This window comes from Cokeromyces recurvatus (assembly GCF_025118155.1).
Source record: "Cokeromyces recurvatus strain NRRL 2243 chromosome Unknown BX663scaffold_6, whole genome shotgun sequence".
NCBI classification, from domain to species: domain Eukaryota; kingdom Fungi; phylum Mucoromycota; class Mucoromycetes; order Mucorales; family Mucoraceae; genus Cokeromyces; species Cokeromyces recurvatus.
In genome coordinates this window covers 271,203-293,580 of record NW_026251392.1, presented here as the reverse complement: position 1 = coordinate 293,580, position 22,378 = coordinate 271,203, and the positions used below count along the sequence as shown (strand labels likewise).

General features: G+C 31.3%; 11 protein-coding genes across 11 annotated transcripts; 8 read left to right on the top strand and 3 right to left on the bottom strand.

The window, feature by feature from the left end:
- The first annotated feature begins 230 nt into the window (after positions 1 to 230).
- Positions 231 to 1,347, top strand: BX663DRAFT_308355 (uncharacterized protein). Its single transcript, XM_051522057.1, has 2 exons — positions 231 to 308; positions 450 to 1,347. Exon 2 carries the CDS (start codon positions 520 to 522, stop codon positions 1,234 to 1,236), a length of 717 nt encoding a protein of 238 aa, XP_051385013.1. The 5' UTR covers positions 231 to 308; positions 450 to 519; the 3' UTR covers positions 1,237 to 1,347.
- Positions 1,348 to 1,698: 351 nt separating this feature from the next.
- On the top strand, positions 1,699 to 2,499 carry BX663DRAFT_417204 (uncharacterized protein; the record flags this gene model as incomplete). The annotated part of the gene is made up of 1 exon (XM_051522362.1): positions 1,699 to 2,499. A coding segment is annotated over one exon (801 nt), but the record flags the coding sequence as incomplete, so codon positions are not given.
- Positions 2,500 to 2,863: 364 nt separating this feature from the next.
- BX663DRAFT_501407 (uncharacterized protein) lies at positions 2,864 to 4,412 on the bottom strand. The gene is made up of 3 exons (XM_051526478.1): positions 4,180 to 4,412; positions 3,931 to 4,076; positions 2,864 to 3,747 (listed from the first exon to the last, which is right to left on the bottom strand). Exons 1-3 carry the CDS (start codon positions 4,195 to 4,197, stop codon positions 2,910 to 2,912), a joined length of 1,002 nt encoding a protein of 333 aa, XP_051385011.1. The 5' UTR covers positions 4,198 to 4,412; the 3' UTR covers positions 2,864 to 2,909.
- An 84-nt stretch (positions 4,413 to 4,496) lies between these two features.
- Positions 4,497 to 5,973, top strand: BX663DRAFT_501403 (GNAT domain-containing protein). The gene is made up of 5 exons (XM_051526477.1): positions 4,497 to 4,568; positions 4,644 to 4,803; positions 4,874 to 4,960; positions 5,012 to 5,152; positions 5,211 to 5,973. The coding sequence occupies exons 1-5, from the start codon at positions 4,542 to 4,544 to the stop codon at positions 5,519 to 5,521; spliced, it is 726 nt and encodes a 241-aa protein (XP_051385010.1). The 5' UTR covers positions 4,497 to 4,541; the 3' UTR covers positions 5,522 to 5,973.
- On the bottom strand, positions 5,617 to 6,627 carry BX663DRAFT_549879 (uncharacterized protein; the record flags this gene model as incomplete). Its single annotated transcript, XM_051531177.1, has 2 exons — positions 5,617 to 6,345; positions 6,454 to 6,627. 2 exons carry the CDS (start codon positions 6,625 to 6,627, stop codon positions 5,617 to 5,619), a joined length of 903 nt encoding a protein of 300 aa, XP_051385009.1.
- Positions 6,628 to 7,751: 1,124 nt separating this feature from the next.
- Positions 7,752 to 8,495, top strand: BX663DRAFT_501397 (uncharacterized protein). The gene has a single exon (XM_051526476.1). It carries the CDS (start codon positions 7,827 to 7,829, stop codon positions 8,304 to 8,306), a length of 480 nt encoding a protein of 159 aa, XP_051385008.1. The 5' UTR covers positions 7,752 to 7,826; the 3' UTR covers positions 8,307 to 8,495.
- A 116-nt stretch (positions 8,496 to 8,611) lies between these two features.
- BX663DRAFT_501395 (armadillo-type protein) lies at positions 8,612 to 15,927 on the top strand. The gene is made up of 15 exons (XM_051526475.1): positions 8,612 to 8,911; positions 8,970 to 9,184; positions 9,249 to 9,297; positions 9,499 to 9,657; positions 9,744 to 10,442; positions 10,535 to 11,981; positions 12,023 to 14,138; positions 14,160 to 14,298; positions 14,326 to 14,454; positions 14,476 to 14,520; positions 14,542 to 14,701; positions 14,723 to 14,852; positions 14,909 to 15,071; positions 15,143 to 15,383; positions 15,446 to 15,927. The coding sequence occupies exons 1-15, from the start codon at positions 8,738 to 8,740 to the stop codon at positions 15,772 to 15,774; spliced, it is 6,195 nt and encodes a 2,064-aa protein (XP_051385007.1). The 5' UTR covers positions 8,612 to 8,737; the 3' UTR covers positions 15,775 to 15,927.
- A 1,640-nt stretch (positions 15,928 to 17,567) lies between these two features.
- BX663DRAFT_430145 (uncharacterized protein) lies at positions 17,568 to 17,744 on the bottom strand (the record flags this gene model as incomplete). The annotated part of the gene is made up of 1 exon (XM_051522784.1): positions 17,568 to 17,744. A coding segment is annotated over one exon (177 nt), but the record flags the coding sequence as incomplete, so codon positions are not given.
- A 197-nt stretch (positions 17,745 to 17,941) lies between these two features.
- On the top strand, positions 17,942 to 19,624 carry BX663DRAFT_484356 (uncharacterized protein; the record flags this gene model as incomplete). The annotated part of the gene is made up of 6 exons (XM_051524549.1): positions 17,942 to 18,136; positions 18,189 to 18,422; positions 18,483 to 18,524; positions 18,582 to 18,605; positions 18,664 to 19,152; positions 19,358 to 19,624. 6 exons carry the CDS (start codon positions 17,942 to 17,944, stop codon positions 19,622 to 19,624), a joined length of 1,251 nt encoding a protein of 416 aa, XP_051385005.1.
- Positions 19,625 to 20,814: 1,190 nt separating this feature from the next.
- On the top strand, positions 20,815 to 21,247 carry BX663DRAFT_484355 (uncharacterized protein; the record flags this gene model as incomplete). Its single annotated transcript, XM_051524548.1, has 2 exons — positions 20,815 to 20,948; positions 21,007 to 21,247. The coding sequence occupies 2 exons, from the start codon at positions 20,815 to 20,817 to the stop codon at positions 21,245 to 21,247; spliced, it is 375 nt and encodes a 124-aa protein (XP_051385004.1).
- BX663DRAFT_585107 (uncharacterized protein) lies at positions 21,047 to 21,913 on the top strand. Its single transcript, XM_051532233.1, is given in 3 exon segments — positions 21,047 to 21,310; positions 21,323 to 21,641; positions 21,719 to 21,913. The coding sequence occupies 3 exon segments, from the start codon at positions 21,234 to 21,236 to the stop codon at positions 21,776 to 21,778; spliced, it is 456 nt and encodes a 151-aa protein (XP_051385003.1). The 5' UTR covers positions 21,047 to 21,233; the 3' UTR covers positions 21,779 to 21,913.
- Positions 21,914 to 22,378: the final 465 nt, after the last annotated feature.

The following is a 22,378-nucleotide window of genomic DNA, read 5'->3' as shown; positions in this document are numbered from 1 at the left end:
TATAAAAAGGCTCCATTGTTACTTATAATAGGACAGTCCATGATAGTTTAAATAAAGACGAATTAGATGATATCTAAATTTGTATTCACTATTGTACAACAAGTAATGCATAGTACGCCTCCATGTGATGATATATTGTTGTGTATATATATCACATGTATAATAAAATAAACGACTATTCATGTAGTTACTATTGTCTATAGTAGATAAGATAGTTCTATGTATAAAATAAGCTATGGATGATTATTGTTAATAAACATAAACTAGCATGTCGATAAGCATTTTTTATTACTTTAAAAGAGGAATATGTATGCTGATTTATTCTGTTATGAGGCATAATAAACTCAGAAATTGCGATATTGAAAATAGAAATCGAAATATTAATTTTTTTTTTTTTTCCTTTCTATATTATACATATAAATCTATCAAATGACAAAACGACGATTAAGTCTTTACATTATAACAGCATTTCTAATAAAAATTATAAGTGCAACAGATGACGGCACTCCATTAAATAACATGTCAAATGTTACTTCTTCTTCTTCATTAGATGCTACTGATGAAGCATCAAAGAAAATAACAACTGACGGTTTATTACATATATTCAATGTATTATCAACAGCAGCGAGTCTATCCTTTTGGTTTTTTAAACACTTTTTCAGTTTTTTTATTCAAATTATTACTTTTATTTGTTCACCATTTGTATGGATTTTTAGTGCCTGTTGGTATCAATTTGTAACAAAGCCTTTTCATCTTCTTTCATATATATTGCATGTATTTTATCCTGTCATATTATTTTGTATTGCTGCAATGTGTTGCGGTATCTTTATTGGTGGCTGTGCTGGATTTGCTGCTGAAGCCTTTTCTTCTATTTTAATTTCAGCTACTTGGGGACAACAAAAGCAAAAACAACAAGTGCAAGAAGAGAAAAACTTTATAAATAACGACGATGAAATGATAAAAGAAGATGTGTATTCTTCATTTGTTCATTCAAAGAATAATAGCATTCAAAGCCTATCTACTTTCTTTGGCACATCATCAATAACAAAAAAGAAAAAGGGAAAAGAGCCCCTAAAGGCAACCAGAATAGAAAATTGGGATGATTCTTTATCTAGTAGTTATTCCCCTTCAATAAAGCATACTTCTTCTCCTACGTTAATACGAAGAATGAAACTATCTTCTATTGCATCATCAACGAGAAATAGTTGGGAATGGGATGATGATGATGAAGATTAGAGACACACACACACACACACATACACACATACAAAAAAAAAACACTAAAAATAAACATTTATTGTTCTTATTATTCTTGGGTTTTATTGGCTGATATACAGAAAGCGACGAATTAATTAAAGAAAAAAAAAAAACCAAAAACAGTTTATTTTTTTTATCCTATTTTATCTAACCTTTTTACATCAGGGATCAAACATACTATAATTTAACACAAATAGAACAATGCAGCCATGGTTTTGGCAAAATCAATCGATAGATGATGCTTCAATAAACACAACAATTCAATTGCATAAAAATCGAATCCTAATTATTATATTGAAATGGATTTTAACAGCAACCATCTTTGGTACCATTACCTTTTTTACTATATTTGGCATCGACTTTAATTCTAGAATTTCACCAAAGGATTATTTGACCTCGCCTAGAACTGATCCAGGTCCACTTTCTTCCAGTAATTGCTTCAGTCATTATAGAGAAACAAATAATAAACATTATGGAATCATACCCAGTGTGCCTGTGAAGGAAGATGATGTCTGTTTTGATTATGCTTCTCTTATTCAATCTAATCAATCCTATTATAATTTTACTTCACCCCTTTATTTTCATACCCACTGGTCAACGAAAATGACCAAACGCTTGACAGATAATCAATTAGCTGCGATTCGGTCCTTTGTTGCCACTCAAGCTAGTCAGAACCAGCTTTTATTTTGGATCTCTAAAAGAGATAAAGTGAATCTATTACATGCAGATAGTTTATGGCATCAAGTAAAAGCTAAAAATGTACAGTTGAAGATTATAGAAACAGAGACAGATTTATTTCAAAAGACTCCTTTAGAAGGCATGGATAAAGACGGTTTTTTAGAAGACACATTAAAATTAGCAGCACTTTATAAATATGGAGGCCTTTGGTTTGATTTAGATGTGTTATTTATTAGAGACATGAGTCCCTTATTTCATCAGGAATGGCTATCACAAGCAAGCTGTTTTGAAAGATCTAAATTTGCATCATCTAATACAGTAGATAGCCGGTTTTCAGGTGCTTTCATGTATTTCCATGCACAATCACCGTATCTATGCGAAATGATGAGTGTCGCCTCAGATATGTTGAAGGGTGTTATTCAGTTGACATCATTAAGAGATCACCTTTATGCTCGTGTGTATTATCGTGTCCTGCGTCATCGAATAGCTCCTTGGGCGGTTTTACCTTGGTGTTTCACAGATCCAACTCAATGTAGAAGATCAAATTCATTACCAAGTTTATTTAAAACCAGCCACCATTTTAATAAGGAGAAATTAAATGCTGTGTTTGCTTTTCATTGGCATAAAAAATGGTATTCACCTTCTGGGACCCTATTTAAATATTTAGTTGATCAACACAAGCTTATAACTACTTGGTGAACCTATTTTGTATATATTCTCTTGATAATAAATAAACATCTATATATAAATCTATATATTTATATACATATAATAAATTAAGCTAATATATATAAATATATACATGTATACACATAATAAATTAAACTAATATATACATATATACATTCATATGTACATTCATATATATCTATTACTAAAGAAGTAGTTTATTAACATGTTTCAATTTATTTATTTATTTATTTATTTATTTTTTTTAAAAAGAAAAAAGGGTCTTCTTTAACTCCGTGCAGCTACTATGGCCGTTCTTCTTTCTGCTTTGATCCCCGGCTATAAAGCACAGCTATAGGCCGATCCAATAAGACATAACCATTTGTGCATTCTAGTGCCAAAGTAGCTGCATCTGGATCCTGAAAACTAATAAAGGCCTGATCTCTTAATCTACCTTTTGACTTTAAATCAACTACAATGTCCTTTGAAAATTTAGAAAAGAGTTGAATTAAATCTTCTTGAGTTGTTTTTTTACTTAGATTTTTGATATATAGTTTTGAACTAGGTTCACCTGCTTCATAGTTTTTGAAAGCTGAAAGATGTATGAGTTCTGACAAAGGTTTACATTTATCTCGAATTGCCTTTTGTTCTTCATTTAATCGCGTATTATTAACTACAATTTTTAACTTTTGCTTTAAATGTTGATGTTGATGTGACTGTGTTTGTTGACTATTTGCACTTTTAATCGCTAACTTTTGTTTTTCAGCTGCTATTCGAGCGAGTCGAGCTTGCTTTACCTTTTCTTCTTGTAATTTAACTGAAATTTCTTCTGATTGGGTATCATCTTCTATTTCTGATTCATCACTTGATAATAAATCGTCGTGCTTTCGTTTTAGTATCGAAGGCTTTGCTTCTTTCTCTGCAAAGCCAAATGGAGGAGGCATATTAAGTTTATTCATCAAGTGGAGTACTTGAGTATATAGTCTAGGTACAGAACCGATAGCATACATCATATTTGTTAAAATAGCAGGCGTTGGATCAGGATAATAGTACTTTAAATGTGGGTTAGGCGGATATAAAATACCTTGAGATTCCGATATTGGATTAGCAGTCGTCCCTAATTCTTCTGCAGTTAATGTATGCCTAGATAAATAGATATGGATATGGATATGGATATGGATATGGATATGGATATGGACATAGACATAGACATAGATATGGATATAGACATAGATATAGACATAGATATACACATATACACATATACAAATATAGACATATTTTAATATTGATTCATGTGACTTGTAAGAGAACTATTCAACTTACATGATACTTTCTTGTCTATTTGGATTCGGTTTCGCATATTCTACAAAAACTTGCTTAAAATACAAACCAAAGTTGATTTTTTTTAATTCATTATATGCTTCTTCAGCTGCTTTCCTATCAGGAAAATCCAAAAATACAAAACCTGGCTAATACAACAAACAACAAGAATATTGAATAAGTAAAAATAAATAAAATAAAATAAAATAAAATAAAAATAACACTTGTTTTGTTATTATTATTCGTTTTTACCATTGCTTGACTTTCCATAAATCGTATATCAAGAGGCTTATACGGACTAAAATACTTATTTCTTAAATCATTTGAATTTGTAATGAAATCAGGAACATGCTTTACAATTAATGTGATAATATTATCCTTTTGATTTAATAATAAAAATAAAAGACTTAGTTTTATCTGTAACTTATTTCAACATTTTTATTATTACAATGTTTTGCAGACTCATTTCATAAGAAAAAAAAAAATAAATATTAATGTGTATTTTTTTTAAATGAAAAAAAAAAAAAGGGTATGCATTTAACAACAACTGTTAAAAGTCACACAAAGCATTTTTTTTTTTTTCATTGTATTCTTTTGTTCCTTATTTATTTATTATGAGGCTAAACGAAAACACTGTTCTTGTAAGTTTCCCCCTTTTTTTTTTGTTTAATTAAAAAAAAAAAAAAACAAAAAACCTAAATAAGTTGAATGATTAGATTGGGGAAAAAGTTGCACTTGTACCTTATAGACGAGAACATGTGCCAAAATATCATGAATGGATGAAATCGCCCTTTCTCCAAGAAATGACAGCTTCTGAGCCACTTACTTTAGAAGAAGAATACGACATGCAAAGATCCTGGCATGAAGATGAAGAAAGTAAATATTATTTCAAACTCATTTAAATGAATATTAGTAGTCATAGTAATCTAATCTATTAAAATGATAGAACTTACTTTTATCATCACTACTGTTCCTAAGGATAGTAATTTATTATTAAAAGACTTGTCAGAATCTGATATTAAGGATAATACAGGTAAACTAATCTATTATAGGATTTAATAATATATACTCATCTATCTGTTAGTAATGATTGGCGATGTGAATATTTTTTTCAATGATCCCGATAATGATCGCACTTTTGGTGAAATTGAAGTTATGATTGCAGAACCTGAATATAGGAGAACAGGTAGAGGGAAAGATGCATTAAAGATTATGATGTGCTATGGTAAGTAAAATAAGACAAAATAAATTACAAGTAGCTTGTTATTTATTTATTTATTTAGCTATGGAAATCCTTGGAGTAAAAACATTTCAAGCAAAAATTTCTTTAAAGAATGAACCTAGTATTAATTTATTCAAGTCAAAATTTTGTTATTATGAAGTGGCTGTATCTAGTATTTTTCAAGAAATTTCGTTAGAATGGACACTTTTAGAGCCTGCACCAGCGAAAGTGGATGAATATGGAAATGAAATTGACTCTTATGGATCAAAGGCAACATTGGAACAACGTCAAAAAGTTCAAAGTATTCATAAAGAGTTAATAGAATATTGGAAAACTATGGTTAGAACTTGTAAATATGATGTTATTTTATAATATTTATTTAAATGAATAAATAAATGAGAAGACCTTACATAATTACTTGTACTGTTAATCATTTACTTTCTTAAGTCAAATCATAACAATGGCTTTTACCAATATCCGTGCTCTGAATATTCAGAATTATGGCTATTATTGCTGTATATAGGAACTGACATCTGCTTTAGCCACCATTCAGGAGATACATATATTCTATCAAACGATATCACTGCAGACCCTTCATCACTCTTCTTTGACAATAAAGGATCCAAATCAATCTCTTGACAGCCATTACTGCTATTATAATAGTCTAATTTAAACTTTTCAATTAATTGTAATAAAACTTCATTGTTATTTCTTGTTTCCATATTATATTGAATCTTGAACCCTAAACCTATAACTGCCAGTCCACTACTACTACTAGTACTGCTACTGCTACTGCTACTATTACTACGACTACGACTACGACTACTACGACTACTACTACAACTATAATCATAACTCTGTTGACTCTGCCAAAGGGTTTGATCATTGACTATAGTTGCACCTGCTTGATTAACATGCTGTAATCGTTTATGAGGAGAAATCTGTGCAAAATAAGCAACGATATCTATATTGGTCTTAATCTCATTAAATAATACAATTGATCGTTCAGCCTGAGTAGCATTTACATCTGCATCAAACCCAACGTCATCAATAGGACATAGATTAAATTCTAATGTGAGAGTGGATCGATTGATTCTAGAGTATTCACTTAAAAGTAAAAGTTCAGTTGAAAAGGGGAATGATGAACAAGTATTAGTGTCTTGTTGTAAGGGGTATGATTTAGCTAATATGTCAATCTATAATAAATAGTACATATATTAGCTTATAAATAAGTGATATATATCATTTTTATACATCATTTTTTCTTTCTTTCTTTCTTTCTTTCTTAATATTGCCTTTCATACATGTATTCTCCATCCTTCTTTTCTCACATAGTGTTCGATTCTTTCACTTAATATAAACGATAGCCAATAAGTGTACCAACTATTCAATCTGGCCAATACTATTAAATCTTCAGTATCTAAATAATTACTGATAGAATACAGTATTTCTATAGGTAAACTTGATAATGTATACATTGTGCTAAAACGGAAAGAAATAAAAAATAAAAAAAAGAGGAAAAATTTTGTTCTATTTAAACCTTTTTTTCACATGATTTATGCAGTAGAAGCAACAATAAACTCACTAATCTATTAGTGGATAACTTTTTTTTTTCCATTTGGAAATATAATTGGATAAATTAAAGCAAATGCATAACATCATTTTTCTTCCACTACGTCATCGTTTATCTTTTTTTTTAGTCAATTATTGATATTATCAGTGATGATATTATTAAAAGTGAATGATTAGGTAAAGAGCTACAATTATGATTCCTATTCGATGATAATTCCTTGTTCAAGTTGCTTAGAATGAAGTAAATTGTTCTTATTATAAGAGCTATACTCTTAGTCATTGCTTTGTTTATTTTGATTTGGTACATACCCTTTACACCCCATATCAATTAAATTACGATACTTACATTAAAACAATGCTCCTGATTTTTGGTTATTAGGTAGCTTGTCTTCTTCATCATTTATTGATGACTTTGATGTATTACTATTAGAGCATACTTGAATAGAATTTCTTTATTTTTGAAGACATCTCTCTGCTTGCTTTAAAGAAAATATGCTTTGTATTTTAAGACTTTCACTTTAATATTTAGCATTTGTTGATAACATTAACTGTAGTCCCTTGTGCTGAACTTCTTGCAGTTGATGATGAACGCTTTAAAACTTATCTTTGTTAATGAGATTATCCAAGTATTCAAATGCAATTGAAATACATACTATTTTTTTTATTGCGCACTCTAACGAACAACTTTATTTTAATATCAATAGATAATTCATAGTTTTTCTAGTCCTCTCTTTAGTGTAGTTGACTTTATGATATATGTACTTGTTATTATCGTTATTCAGATATTGCTTATTAAGTTTGTCTGTTGAATAGATATATTTTGCTTATTTATGCTTAATTGACTCATCATAGCTATGATTATTTATCAATGGATTATATAAATAAGCTTGTATAGCTAATAGCCAAGATTAAATGAAAAGGGTATATGGTTGAATGTATATGAACAAGCTTATACAATATTTATAATATACTCATGTACAAAGAGAGAAAAATTTGATAGAATTCACATTTCCAAAAATATGGATAGGAGCCACAATTATAGTTTGTCCAGATAACCAGCGCTCCTTTTTATTTATTTTTTTTTTCTTCTTCTTCTTCTTTTCTGATGCCTATTGACGCTCCTTCTTCAAATAATCTCTACAAGCTATTAGGCTTACCATCATCATCAAATGAAATCAACACAATTATACCATCAGATGCAAAACCAATTATATCCAAACTGTCAAATTATATCTATCATGCTTACAAACCCTTAGGTATATCATTATGTTTTACTTCAGACAAAGAAAATCTTGTTCTTGACGCCATTGACATTTATAATGGTAAAACTCGTGATGGATTTTCACAATTTGCTTTACCAGAGGAACTTCCCTGTGGATTGAAAAGTACAATGCAAGCATATGAAATTGTATCACTGTTAGGCGAACCTGATCGAAAAGGTGGAGGTGGTCAAACACGTTTACCTTGTTGGATTGAGTACAAATTTAACAGCTCAGAAGGGAGAGATTCGGGCCTATTGATACAACTACATGGCCTCGAATGGGAAGATCGGGAAATGGGTTGGACAAGTATTGTACTTTATTAGATTATAGAATACAGCTGTTAAGTTTAAATTTGTTAATCATAAGTCAATGTTCAGCTAAAAATTGTATATTTTTAACTTGAAAAAAAATAAATAAAATAAATACGGTATTTTCGATTGGTATTTGACTAAAGTAAAATTGTTTTGAAATGCTTATAAATTTCAACTAAATGAAATTAATTTGAAACGAGACATCAAAGAAAGATTATTTTAAGCCAATCTTTCTCTCTCTCTCTTTTTTTTTTTTTTTTTTTTTTTTTTTTTTTTTTTTTTTTTTTTTTTTTTTTTAAAAAAAAAAAAGAATTATACAAAAGTACAACTGAGTTTCAATCTCGTTTTTACAATTTTTGAATAGGAATCTTTTTTTATTTATTATTTATTTTATTTTATTTTTGCTCAAGCATCTAAATTAACATCAAGTGAAAGGTTAATAGATGTCCCAAACTTCTAAACAGGAATCATCTACAACAAGTATAAATAACAGCATTCCAGATGTATTTGTCATTGATGAACAAAAGATACAGCTAAATGAAAATACAGAAAAGCAGGAATTATACATTTTACAGTGGTTAGCTCAAGTCGAACGCGAGAGTAAAACCATTGATGTAGTAAGTAGCCTTTTAAAACTTAACTTAAAATAAAATGACATATTGAACTTTATTATAGGAAGTGTTGAAAAAAGCACAACCCATTATTGAAAAGACATTACTTCGACTTATTTCACTTACAACAGCAAAGCCTAAAAGGCCTATCCGGTTTTTAATTGGAAGATGTTATGTTATTCTTTATACCCGAGGAGATACTCGAACATTATTTGATACTGTCACTACATTACATAGTCTTGCTAGTGCCAATAAAAATATCGAAAAAGAAACAAAAATGTAAATATCTGCAAATATCTAGTTTATTAATTTCATTTCATTTTATATATTGATTTATTTGTAGAGCGGCAGTATCAACGATAGGTGCAATCATGGGTTCTTCTGGTGGGAAGGTAAGACTTTTTTTTTTAAGCAATTTGAAATAGCTAGAAACTTAGTGTGCCTTAAATAGATTTTATCTTTATTTGCGGAAACAGCTGTGATATTTTTGAAAATTTTAAAGAACAGCAATGTAAGATTGTTTCCTGTATTAAATATCGTCTTTTTTTTAAAGAAAATAAAAAATAAAAATAAAACTATTTGCCACAAAATAGATACCACTTTTATTACGCTTGGAGACAATAACAGCATTTACATTATTGTTGAAAGGAGCAGGAAAAGCAGCAACTGATCAGATTTTAAAGGATTTAATGAAGCAATTAAAATATGGACTTGTTGATAAAGCATTAGTGACTAGAATTGCGTCTGCTCAAGTAAGGGAAATGATGTTTTATTAGAGACAACAATTAATATGTATATATGTATTTATATGCATGTACATTTTTGTATACATGTTTAGTGTATTCAAGCTGTTATTCAACATGCTACTCAAACTGTAACACAACATGACATAGAAACTTTATTACAACATACTTTTAAGGCATTTGAACATTCAACCTTTCCCGTTCGTAGAGCAATTTCTTCATTAGCTGCAACACTTCTTGTGTTCACACAGTCTCCAGCAACTGTAGATCCAAATAAGCCAACTATTCGACATGCTACTACAGGAGAAGGTCTAACGAATAAAACAGAAGAAATTGGGAAAACGGTGACATTGATGTCGATTGAAGAAATGCTCTCACAATTATCAACAAGCTATAATCGACCTAATGCTTCACATGAATTAAAAACTGGTATCATCGAAACCTATGCTACTCTATTTGTTTTATTAGGAACAGAATTTGTAGAAGCAAATTATTCGACACTATTAAAACATGTTTTATGTGAAATTTTGGATAATACAAAGACATCAAATGCCTCAGATAGAGCTTATTTACGATCTCAAGTCAATTTCCTATTACATAATACAATTGGAAAACGTTTATTAAGTGAGCAAGGACAAGCTAATGCCATTCAATCATTGGTTAATAATTGGATTAAAAAATGGCCACCACTTATGGCAAATCAAACTGCACCTAATAGAGACATTTTGATATGTGTAACAAATTTGGTATCTCAGTTAGTTTGTGAATTAGAAGGAGCTGCCAGTTCAGTGCAAGTAAGTAGAATTATATATATATATATATGTATATGTATATTTGGAGGCTACAGAAAAGAACAATAGTCTAATATTATCAATAATTTTTTTAGGATGTTATAGTCGAGCCATTATTTGTATTGTTAACACATTCTAGTTTCGCTGTTCAAATGTCTGCTGTATGGTGTATTCGCTGTTTCTGCAATGCAGTACCTACAAATTTACTACATTTATTGCCAAAATCTCTTAATTTACTTGAGAAAAACTTGGGTAATTTAACTAACCAGGTTACTACAACTAAAGTTTTTCAACGTACAATTGCTTATGCATATACGGTCGCTGCTATTATGAGTGTCTTTCCAGCGCATCCTATTTACACCTCATTCGAATTAAGTGCACGAGCAATGTCATTAGCTAATCAATTGATAAAACAAACCAACAAAGATCCCAAGATTGCTAGTGTTCAAATACAAGTAGCATGTACTTTAATTGGTTCAGTTATGTGCTTGGGGCCTAATCTAGTCAAAATACATCTACCACAGCTCCTACTGCTCTGGAAAAGCACTTTACCAAAACCATCCGGAAAAGAAGCTAATGGTATTCGTTCTGAATCTGAATGGTCCTTTTTATTTCATAACCGTGATTGCGTTATAAGTTCCATATACAGCTTTTTAGTTCATAATAGTCAATCATTAGCAACGCTAGATATTGTAAAGAGACTTGCAGCTTTATTGAATAATACATTAGCATTTTTGGCAACTGCTCCTAATTCATTTGCACCCACTACCATGTCACCTTGTGTGCCCTATGAGACAAGATTAATTGATCAATACTATGCATTAAGACGCCGAATCTTTCAATGCTTTAATGTTATTCGACCTCTCTTATCAACTCACGAATCATCCTTTAGTGGATTATTGCGAAATTCATTGTTAGTATTTACAGAACTTGAAAAAATTTCACCCTCATCAGGAGCACATCATCAAGTGACAGCGACTGTGCCTGGTCAGTTTGTTAGCGTATGGAATACAGCTGATGGTCATGGTTACGGCGTAACAAGTAAAATGCAAGGCTATCATATAGATATAGCTACCCATAATGATGATATTAGTGAAGAAGTAAATCGTGGTAAAGAATGGATGACTAAAGATAGATTGGAACGTGTAGAAGAATTACTTGAACGTCCAATCATTGGCTCTATTGAGCTGGATCCTTTTTACTTGTATACGAACTTAATGAATGACAATAGTAATAGTTACTACTTATCTCAACAACAACAACAACAGCAACAGCAGCAACAACAACAGCAGCAGCAACAACAACAACAACAGCAACAGCAAATAGCTAATAAAAAATCATATATTCCACAACCAGTATCACCTTCTACTTCTTATATTGATGCCAGCATCGATCTATTTGCAACACTCTTTATAAATCAGCCTCCATCCATTCAAGAATCGACATTTGAATTTATGCTTAAAGTGGTAAAAGATCCTAAATTAGAAAAAAACTCTTCAAAACGTGCTGCGATACTTGTAAATATTGTAGTGGCTTTATTAGGTTCCTTCAAAACATAATGGCATTTATAAGAAAAAGAAAAGGAGAGACGGTACCATTTAGTCCTCGTGCTGTACAACTAGTTCAAGAAATCTTGATGGAAGTCATCATTCATCCTGATCCTTATTTACGAAATGCTGCTAGTGAAGCTATTGGCCGTCTGACGTCTATTATTGGTGGATCATTTGTTGCCTCACAGATGCAAATACTAGTAGATTTAGTAGTTTCTAACCGAGACCCCGATGCTCGTGCTGGTTGTGCCTTAAGTATTGGGTACATCTACAGCCATGTAGGTGGAATGGCTGCTGCTGCTCACTTAAAAACAATTGTAGGTATACTGTTGTCTCTTAGTAATGACCCACATCCAGTTGTTCATGCATGGGCTCTAGAGGCTATGGCTATGACTGTTAGTGCAGCTGGTTTAATGTTTTCTGGATATGTGAATAGTACCCTTAGTATGGTAGCGAAGCTTTACCTAAGCGAAACACATGAGCCGGGTAGTGGATCCATTGCTGTCACTAATGCCGGTATGTCTGTTGGCTTTACAGCTTATCAAGAATTTGGTCGTATCATTTATGAACTTATTGGCACACTCGGTCCAGAGCTCCAAACTTCTTCAAAAGTTAGAGAGCTTTGTTCGAATATGGTTGAAGAACTTAAGCTAGAACCTGATGAGCGAGTAAATGTGGAGGCAATTCGTTGTATTCAGCACTTCTTGATGTTTGCACCCAAATATCTTAGAACACAAGAATTAGTTCCTTATCTTCAAAATCAAATTACTAGCCTTCATTTGCCTCTTAAAAAGGCTGCTGTAACTTGTTTATATCAGTTAGTACAGCGTGATTCAGAATTGGTATTTAAAGCAGCTCAACCAGGCCTAGATAGTGAACTATTCAAGATGTTGGATACAGATCCCCAGCTATCAGATGTTAAAAATGTGATTAGAAACTGGTTGCAGGAGACAGCCGTCGCTGAACCTTCTATTTGGGTAAATATTACTAAACGTATCGTAACTGGGTCAAATAGTGGGACCACAAAGGAGCCATCTAAAATCGCTTCTACGATGCATGAAGATTCTGCTGAAGAGGAGGAAGAAGATGAAGAATTTGGTGACGATGATGCTGATGGATTTGTTGATGAAGATAATGTGGACATTGCAACAACCGTAGCTGATGCTTCTGGTATGACAACTAAACTTAATATCAACGTTGAAATACCACCAAGGTGGAGAACGCAGTTATTTGCTCTTGAATGCCTTCAACAAACAATTGAATTAATATCAGCAAGTGGTATTCGAGAACACTTTGATCTTATTCTTGCTCGACGTCGTAGACAACAGGCTGGTTTAGGAGACTTTTTAGTATTTCGTGTACCCGATTTAATAAGACTGTCTTTTACAGCAGCCACTGCACATGTTAATGAACTAAGGTTATCTGGTATTAATTTACTGAAGATGGTTATAGAGAAATTCGCAAATACATTAGATGCTGATATGGAGGATATGCTATTACTGGAACAGTATTCTGCTCAAATTGGTGCAGCTTTAACACCAGCCTTTGGCTCTGACTCATCATCGGAAATTGTATCAGCTGCTGTCCGTGTTTGTGCTATTTATGTTGGCAGTGGTATTGTGAAGGACCTTTACCAACTTGGTCGTGTGTTAAAATTGCTGATATCGGCTTTAGACAAATGTAAAAGTGAGTCAAAATTGACAGCTGTTGGTGAGGTAAAGGATCTAAGCCCTCATGCTTCAGTTATGGTCAAGTTATCTGTTTTAAATGCATGGGCAGAGCTTCAAGTATCAAGTCAGAGACAAGGCTATTTAAAACAGGTATTACAACCTAATTTAACCGTCTTAAGCCCCATGTGGGTTCGTGCGCTTCAAGACTATGCTAGAATTCGTTTAGAGTCAGATATTGTGGCATTATCTAGTCGTAGTACAGATCGCGTTCAAGCGTCATCTAGCAGTGGTATTGATTCAATGTATTCGGCTGCTACAAAGGATGTAGTTCTACCGTATTATCGCCGTTCCTGGTTAAAGATTATGGAAGCAGTTGCTACTTTAATCGAAACCCAAGAGGAATCTATGGTAGAAGCTATTAAGAGCAATCCAGATTTTGAGCAATCAATAGATCATCCATCCAATTTGTTTTATATTTTGTTTGGTCTTTGCATTGAAAGCCTTTCTCGTAGTTCCAGTTCAAGCAAATATGATAATGTCACTGTTCCGATCTGTCTAAATGCACTCTTTACATTTATTAAACCATCACTAGCAGGAAATCAATTTCTTCCAAAAGCAGTCTTCTTGGAGCTACTAAATGTGTTGGATCGTTTAATTCAAACTGAGGGCTACCGTACTCAAATTATTATTATTGAAATCTTGCAAAGACTTATTCAGAGTTATGGAGCTTATCTCTGTGACGATTTAGATGGAGAAAATAATGAACACACGATAGATATCACATTAGATCCTGACGTTTTTCCTACTACATCCAAGCTTTATTATATTTTACGTTTATTGGTAAATGTCTTTTTACAAAATGTCCCAACGCTGACAAATAAGCCTGCTTCTTTACGGCAACGATCTTCAAAAGATAATCTAGCATTATTGCTGGGACCCTCCTTAGATACAATTGCACTACTAGTAAACATGACACCTAAAGACTATAAAGTCGATCTATTAGCCATCTGTCTGTATATTTTCTCTGGAATTTTGACTGAAAGTAAATTTGACATGACTCTAGGGCCTCGGGTTCTTATATCTCTAAAGACCGTATTTCAGAATTTTGAAATAGACTTATCTACTGAAAATATTAACTCTTTAGCTGAAGTAATACGAGCAATAATTCATACTTTACTTGATGGCTTCTTTGAGTAAGTAGTTTTATATTTATATTATTATACATATTAATTTTTTTTTTGTTATAAAGGACGAAGAATGGTGAAAAGCTTTCCGTAGCTTCGCAAAAAAATAGACTTCTTGCTATTGTATTAATCATAACTGGTTGTCCACAAGCAATCTTGAGAGAGGGAGAGGGAAGGAAGCAGTTTATTGATACTCTAAAAAAGTCTCTATCATCAAACGATGTAGAGGTATAATTATATCAATACTATTTTTTTTTTATATGAATATATATTTTTACTAACACGTAAATCTGGAATAGCTTTCTATTACTGCACATCAATGCCTTCGAAACTTTATTAGTTTTCCCGAGAAAAAAGATAGTTTTCCCGCATTGGCTAATTTAGGACAAGTTATTATTAATTCAACCTTATCATTTGTTATCTCGCGTATTATTACGGCTAAGGAAGATAAAGATAATATGAACGATGCATCCCTTGCATCTCTAAATGAAGATACTAAAACTTTACTTGCACTAATAAGTGGTGTTCAGGAAGAACAAAGTAAGTACTAATATAGATAATATTCATAACCTAACTAACTGGCAACCTTTATTATTATTTAGAATCGTTAGTATTAAGTATTATTCTTCCAACATTAACTTTCTTGCTAGATGATCCGCCATACAATGGTCGCGAAACTAAAACACATGAAGCTATTTTAGCGCACTTGATATCTGTTGCTACAAACACGCCCACTGTTTTTCGTGATACTGTAACCAAGCTTCCAGATAACGTTAAATCCAAATTAGAATCTGCAATGCGTTATAGTATCTTATCTAGCCAAGAAAAACAACAAAAGCAACAACAAAGAGAAAAGCAACTTCAGGATTCTCATAAGGACAATAAGCAGCCTACTATTGCCTTGAAAATGGACTTTAGTAATTTCGAATAAAAAAAAAATACTGAAGAATTATAAATAAGTATTTTCCTTTATATGTATATATATATTTTTTATGTCATTTGTTGAAAGAGACTTTTCCATAGTAATATGCATAACATAATTAAATTTTAAACAATAAAGTAGTATATACTCTTTATGAACGTGTATAATAGTGATAAAGATTTTTTTTTTAATTAATTGATTTGCATTTGTCTTAATAAGTATGCTAACAGTAATCCTGAAGATACAAAAAGTAATACTAAAAAAGCCTTAAGTTATATCATATATTACACGATTAGTAGACTCGATAGTAAAAAGTATTTAGTTTACTCAAATCTCGGAAAACTCTTTTTTTTTTTTTTTTTTTTTTTTTTTTTTTTTTTTTTTTTTTTTTTTTTTTCATCCAATTTCCTTTTCCCTGAATGTCACTATATTTTAATTTTTTTTTCCTTCCCCATATTCTTTTATTTTTTCACGATTGTATCTCTTCTTATTCTCGTTAGTCAAGTGCAGAACAAAAGAAAAAAAAAAAAAAAAAAAAAAAAAAAAAAAAAAAAAAAAAAAAAAAGTTCAGCATTATTATGTATTAATGTTAAATTCAAAATAAAATACATTATTTTATTATGTACACAAATATAAAATTATTTTGTCTCTTATCTAATTTAAATTAAAAAAAAAAATGTTGGAAACAGTTAATTATAAAAGTAATCTTCATTTCCATTACAACATTAAAATTGACATTTCGAAATGATGGTGGCAATTAAGTTGAATTGCCGAACGAATGTTGAAATATTTAATAAATAACATTATTGAAGAGTAATTAGACTATTTGCATTGTGAAATTACAGAAAAAAATACTTTTTTTTTCCAAAAATGGATATATAGAAAATCATATGATCATAGAGAAAGTTAAGAAAATTACTATCTTTCTACATTTGTTGTTATTTCTTTTTTATTCTATTCTTTTATCGTTTTTTCTTTTATAATTTTTTTTTCTTTTACTTTAGATTAATATTTATTTATTTACAGTTATTTTATTTTCTATATATATTTATTATATTCAAGGTAGTATAAAGATTTAGAATATCCTTATTAACGGAATTAAACTGACCAGTTTTATTTCTTTCTTAGCAAAAGAGTCTTGTTTATGCTGGTAGTAGCTTTTTCTACTTTTTATACAGAGCATTTTTCAATGTATATGAAGGTAAAATAACAACTATTGTCTATAACTCTTGTTCTTTATATTAACACATATACTAACTTGTCTATTATCTTTAATCCTACGTTTTTTAAATAGATAAACAAACGTTATTTATTCTGCAAAAAAAAAAAAAAAAAAAAAAAAAAAAAAAAAAAGATAGTTCATGTTTTTTTTCAAAGAAATAGCCAATTAAATGTAAAAAGTAATACGTACAACGGACAAATTTTTTGCAGTGTCCGGAGTAGCCACAGTATTTTTACTTAGTTTTCGGACCTTCTCAAAAAAATTCCGGACTTTCTCTATTTTTTTCTGGACGAAACCAGTTTTAATTTCAGACTTTCGGAAAATAAAATTCAGACGACTTCCTTCTTTTTTTGGCTAAATTCTTTTTAAATTTCAGACGATTTCCTTACTTAATTTGGACAAACTTTGCGATTCAGTAATGTCATAATGAAAGAAAAAATAAATGACGCAAAAGGACACATAGTACGAAATACTGGGCTTGTCCGGGTTATTCCAGAATGCGACAGAATCTGAAAATCTTTTGCCTCGTAAAAGTAAAATATCAGGCGAAGAGAAGAAGATACGGAACCTCGTAAACCCGTTACGAGGGAGGGTTGCGGTGAAGCCAAATGGTTAGCTTGGAGTCAAGTGGGAAAATCTCTAGAGGAACCTGCTCATGGAATAGGTAGTCCATCTCGTACAAGATGGTGCAGACTTCAAGCCAACGGACCGACCAGACGCTGACTATGTGTTCTTGTCGTGTATAAGAAGGATACTTTTATACACGCCTGAAGGTTATTTTTGCATCTTTGTTTACAAACATCACGAGGCATCAGAGCTGAAAAAAATTGCCTTTCAGGGAAAGGGGGTGTCATGACTATAGGGAGGAGCATTACGGAGTTTCGCGTTTGAAAAGCAAATACTCCGGAAGCAATAAATCATTTAAAAGATCACTTCTTTCCGTTGCACATACAAATGTGTATTGACTATTTCTATCATACCCCTGCAAAATCTTGGAACGCTATTGACGCCACTTGTTACTATGATTCCAAAAGCTGTTTTAGTTCGACTTTTGAACTTCTGGCAGTAATAAAAAGTGACTTGGTTAAAGTTAACAATACTCAAATTACTTTCAAGAAATTTGTTATTTCTAGTACTAATGAAATTGAAGTAAATATCTTTTATTCTTCACAAAAGAGCATATTATTTATTTTTCATCTAGAGGCTCATGAATTTGACTGTACACAAAAAGTTTCACCAAGACAGTTCCAAAGATAATACTCAAGAGAATCAAGGTGGTTCAGAAGAAAAGCGCGATAATCGTAGCTCAAACGTAGCTTGTGCTCCTTTTTCTAAAGAACAAAATATCTTAATGAAGGTATCAGACACCTTAAACAACTATGGAAAAATGACAATTTCCAGTATTTCAGCTATCCCCGCTACGAGAAGTGCTATTGTAATAAGTGAAATACGAGTAATTTTTTCTTTTAATCTCTCACTTTCTTTTTTTTTGTAGGTAGAAAGGAAACGCCAGTACGAGGAAGACTCTCCAGATATGGTAAAGTTTTTATTTCTTAGCAGTAATTATTGATATACTAACATTTGAACTTTCCAGAGTCAAGCTTCTTTTCCTGAAAATGTAAGCTAATAAGTCTCTATATTTCTCATCTACCCTTTCTAACGTATGTATACTATAGCATTTGACAAAAGTAAGGGAAGGAAAAAATCATTATCGTTTCGAGGCACCCTCTGCTAGGGCCGAAAGTCTTCATATGCCAAAGTTGAGAAAAACACAACTTGAAGCGCTAAAGAAAATGTGCCACTTTGGCACTTCTTTTTGCTCAAATGAGCAGACCTTCAACGAATATAAAGCGTGCATTAATGAACAAATGCAGAATAGTTCACTCCGGTCTCTTGAGATGTTTGATTGTCTTGTATCTTTGTTAGAAAAAGCATCCTTTGATAATTTCAATGAGACACTTTGGGCATTCAAACCTGATTTTGCTTTAACAACTCCGTCAAAAGCATTTTTGGATATTGTAAAATACACCCTCTGTTCATTTCATTTATCATGCAGATCAATACAAGAGTTCGCACAAAACCATGAAAGAACTCATTTTGTCGAAAATATAATCCCGTCTTTGTTGGCATTATCAAAATGTTACTGGGCTTGTGGAATTCAAATGGTGAGAAAAAAAAAGAGTGATATTGAGAGAAAGATGGTCTTTTATTGATTTCTTTATTATAGGTGTGAATCACCATTTTTGTCTTCACGCGTGTTGAACCAACAAGAGTACGATTACGACTACCGTTCTGCGCCGCCAAACAAGTTTATTGATGCGCTTGGTATATTTAAAACAATGAACAACATGGAATTAATACTTGTTGAAGCCTCCAGGTAGTATTTATCAAATCAAGTCAGATATCTTCATTCTTAATGATACATTTTATAGTGGTATTTTAAAGGAGCACACAACGCGCACAGTAGAGGACTCATTAAAAATATTAGAGTGCAGTATGTCTGCCTTAAGGAAAGAAGCTTCCCACTACAAGAATGCTTCAAAAAAGACCTTCGAAGAACTCAAGGTATTTTCCGTTCATGTTGTAACAACACAAGTTACACTCTGCGAGATGTCTTTCCATGATGAAAACAATTAGAAGGTCCTCGAAACAAGAACGGCCAAATTACCTACCAACTGGAATGACAGGATTTGCCTTATCCAATATCTTGAACTTTTGGCAACTTTGTTTGTATGTATAATTTGACTTGTCATCATGAATATATGTAAGCGTTCTAATTTTTTTTTCATAGAACGGCGCACTAAAGGTGCAAGAAGTACAGAAAAAGCTTGCAAAAGAAAATATAGGACTAGTCCAATTTGATGGGCCATCCATTAGATCGATCTGTGAAACTTTTTCCATTTCTAGTTGTTAGCCTTAAACTATCTAAAATTTTTTAAATAAACCGTTTATTGCTATCAGTATTTTCTTATATATGAAATGTTGTAACTAACTTTTATTTGAAAGATAAGACTAACTAAATAAATGTTAATACAATAAAATAAAGCATATATCAATTAAAATACTTATCAAAAGTATGCTGGCTTAAAAATTGTTAAAATATTGTTTTTATACAAACAAAACAAACACTATAATCATTCACCAATATTCTCAATTTTGTTAAAAATTACTACAATCACGTTTCATATATATTGAAACGAAAATTTTATTTTGTGAAGGTCAAATACGTCATCAATATCTATCATATTTAAAGGGCCGTTTGTCATGGTTGTAAGATTTGTAACTTAATTCAATAAGATAAATAGTCATAATAGAAAATGTATATAGTGTGCTTGTATGATAATTCTGTCTATAGGCATATTAAGAATATATTTATCCTTATATAGAAAAATAATTAATAAAAGTCCTGCTGAATATTAATTTACAAGTTAAACTGGAGAAAATCAAGAATAATGCAAGTATGCGTAATAATTGATTTCACTCAGAGTACACATATTAGTTATAAACATAAATATATACAAAAGACATAGATCTACATCTATAATAACTTTTGATAATCATTCTATAATTATATTATCAAATACAATTTGTTATATTTTTATCTTCTTATTACTCATCGTCCTTATTCACAAAATATATAAATACTCTTACATTATTAATGCTTATATTGAACTTAATTCTTAATAAAACTTATTGACAAGTCTCAACGTACTTCTTCTGTCTGTCTTATTTTTTATTTCTTTTATTTTTATTTTAATTTTTAAACTTACCTAAACCACAACATTAGTCTATTCCCAAATCCTGGATTGCACTGGCGATTCATAAAGATGAATGCTCAGAACCTAAACGGAATTTTCCCAGATGTTAAACAAAAAAAGCAAACTAATGAATCATCTCCTTTCGATCATAAACAAAGATGCTTCTATCAAATGTTTGACTTTAAGAAGCTGGGCATTCAAAGGTATACATTACTATTACATATATCTATAAATCAAATTACTGACGAAAAAAAAATATAGTTGTGAAAAGTTTCAAGCACTGCCTGAACGAAAAGGAAAGATGTTTCTCAATGAATTGTATACTGATGGCTACACGTACAGAGTTCTATTTGCTAGAAAAGTGCTTCCGTCATCACCAGAAAACAATAGCTGTCTAGAGTTGAACGATTTTACAAGCGAAGAGGTGGACAGGTATTTCCGTCCATGTACTGTAGACCCAGGAAGACGGGATCCTTTTGTCTCTTATCATGGTGACCACTGACATATGTCGCTTGTCCTCAATCGAATATTACAATATGGGTGGAAGTGTAAGACGAATGAAAGAGTAACAGAAGAGTAAACAGAGACTAGGTATTGAAAAGATTGAAACAGACATTCCTTCGCCTAAAACTGTGTCTGTGGAACAATTTGGTTTGTACATAACTTACATGCCGCAGCACATGAATACTTTGCTTACTTTCTATGGCTTTGAAACTTCTAAGATTAAATGGTTGAACCACCTTAGTTCCCAAAAAGCCATCCAAGAAAGTGTCAACATCTTAATAAATGGTGGAAAGAAGTATAATAAAAGCAGGAGAAAGAAGACAAAGAAAAACTCGCAAGCCTCGTACTGCTCAAGAAGAAAGAGCACTCACCACCATCCCAAAATCAAAAAGGTATACACTTTTTTTATTATTATTATTTCAGCAAATTTTAACTATTATATCTGTAACTTACAGCAGAAACAATAAAGTCTGTTTTGAAAAGGGAAACAGCAGCAAGATGCCTCTGGTGGTCTTTGGTGAGGGACTAAAAAACAAGGATCATATCAAGTTCAAAGATCTCCGTCATGACGTATCTAACAAAATATATCAACTGTTGTGATTGTAGTAGCCTTTATAATTAAGTTAATAGAAATAAACCATCATTTATTACATAATAAAGAGGTTGTTCAAATAAAACTAATATATTGCGCTTCACAGCATAATATTCATTCTACTCTCAGTTTTGATAATAGTCATTGTTTGAGTATTCGAGCATTCAAAATAATTATATACATTATATTATGTAATAATAATAATTTAATAGGATTATGATTGTTATATTGAATTACGATTATTGATACAAGTCGTACATATTATATATACATCCATAACGTTGTATATTGTTATAGAGGGAAGATACACTGTAAATTAATATTAACGCGTTGCTTATCCCAAAGACAATAATCGTGTATATTTTTAATATCAGCAACAGCTCAGGCAGAAATCTGCATACTGCATGCAGAGTTATTCGGAGACAAAATTTGTGCATATTCGTGCATATTTGTGCATAAAGGCTTTATTATAGCAGGATTCACTTATCTAAATCACACTCCAATCAATATGACTTACCTCATAAAAACATATAAATA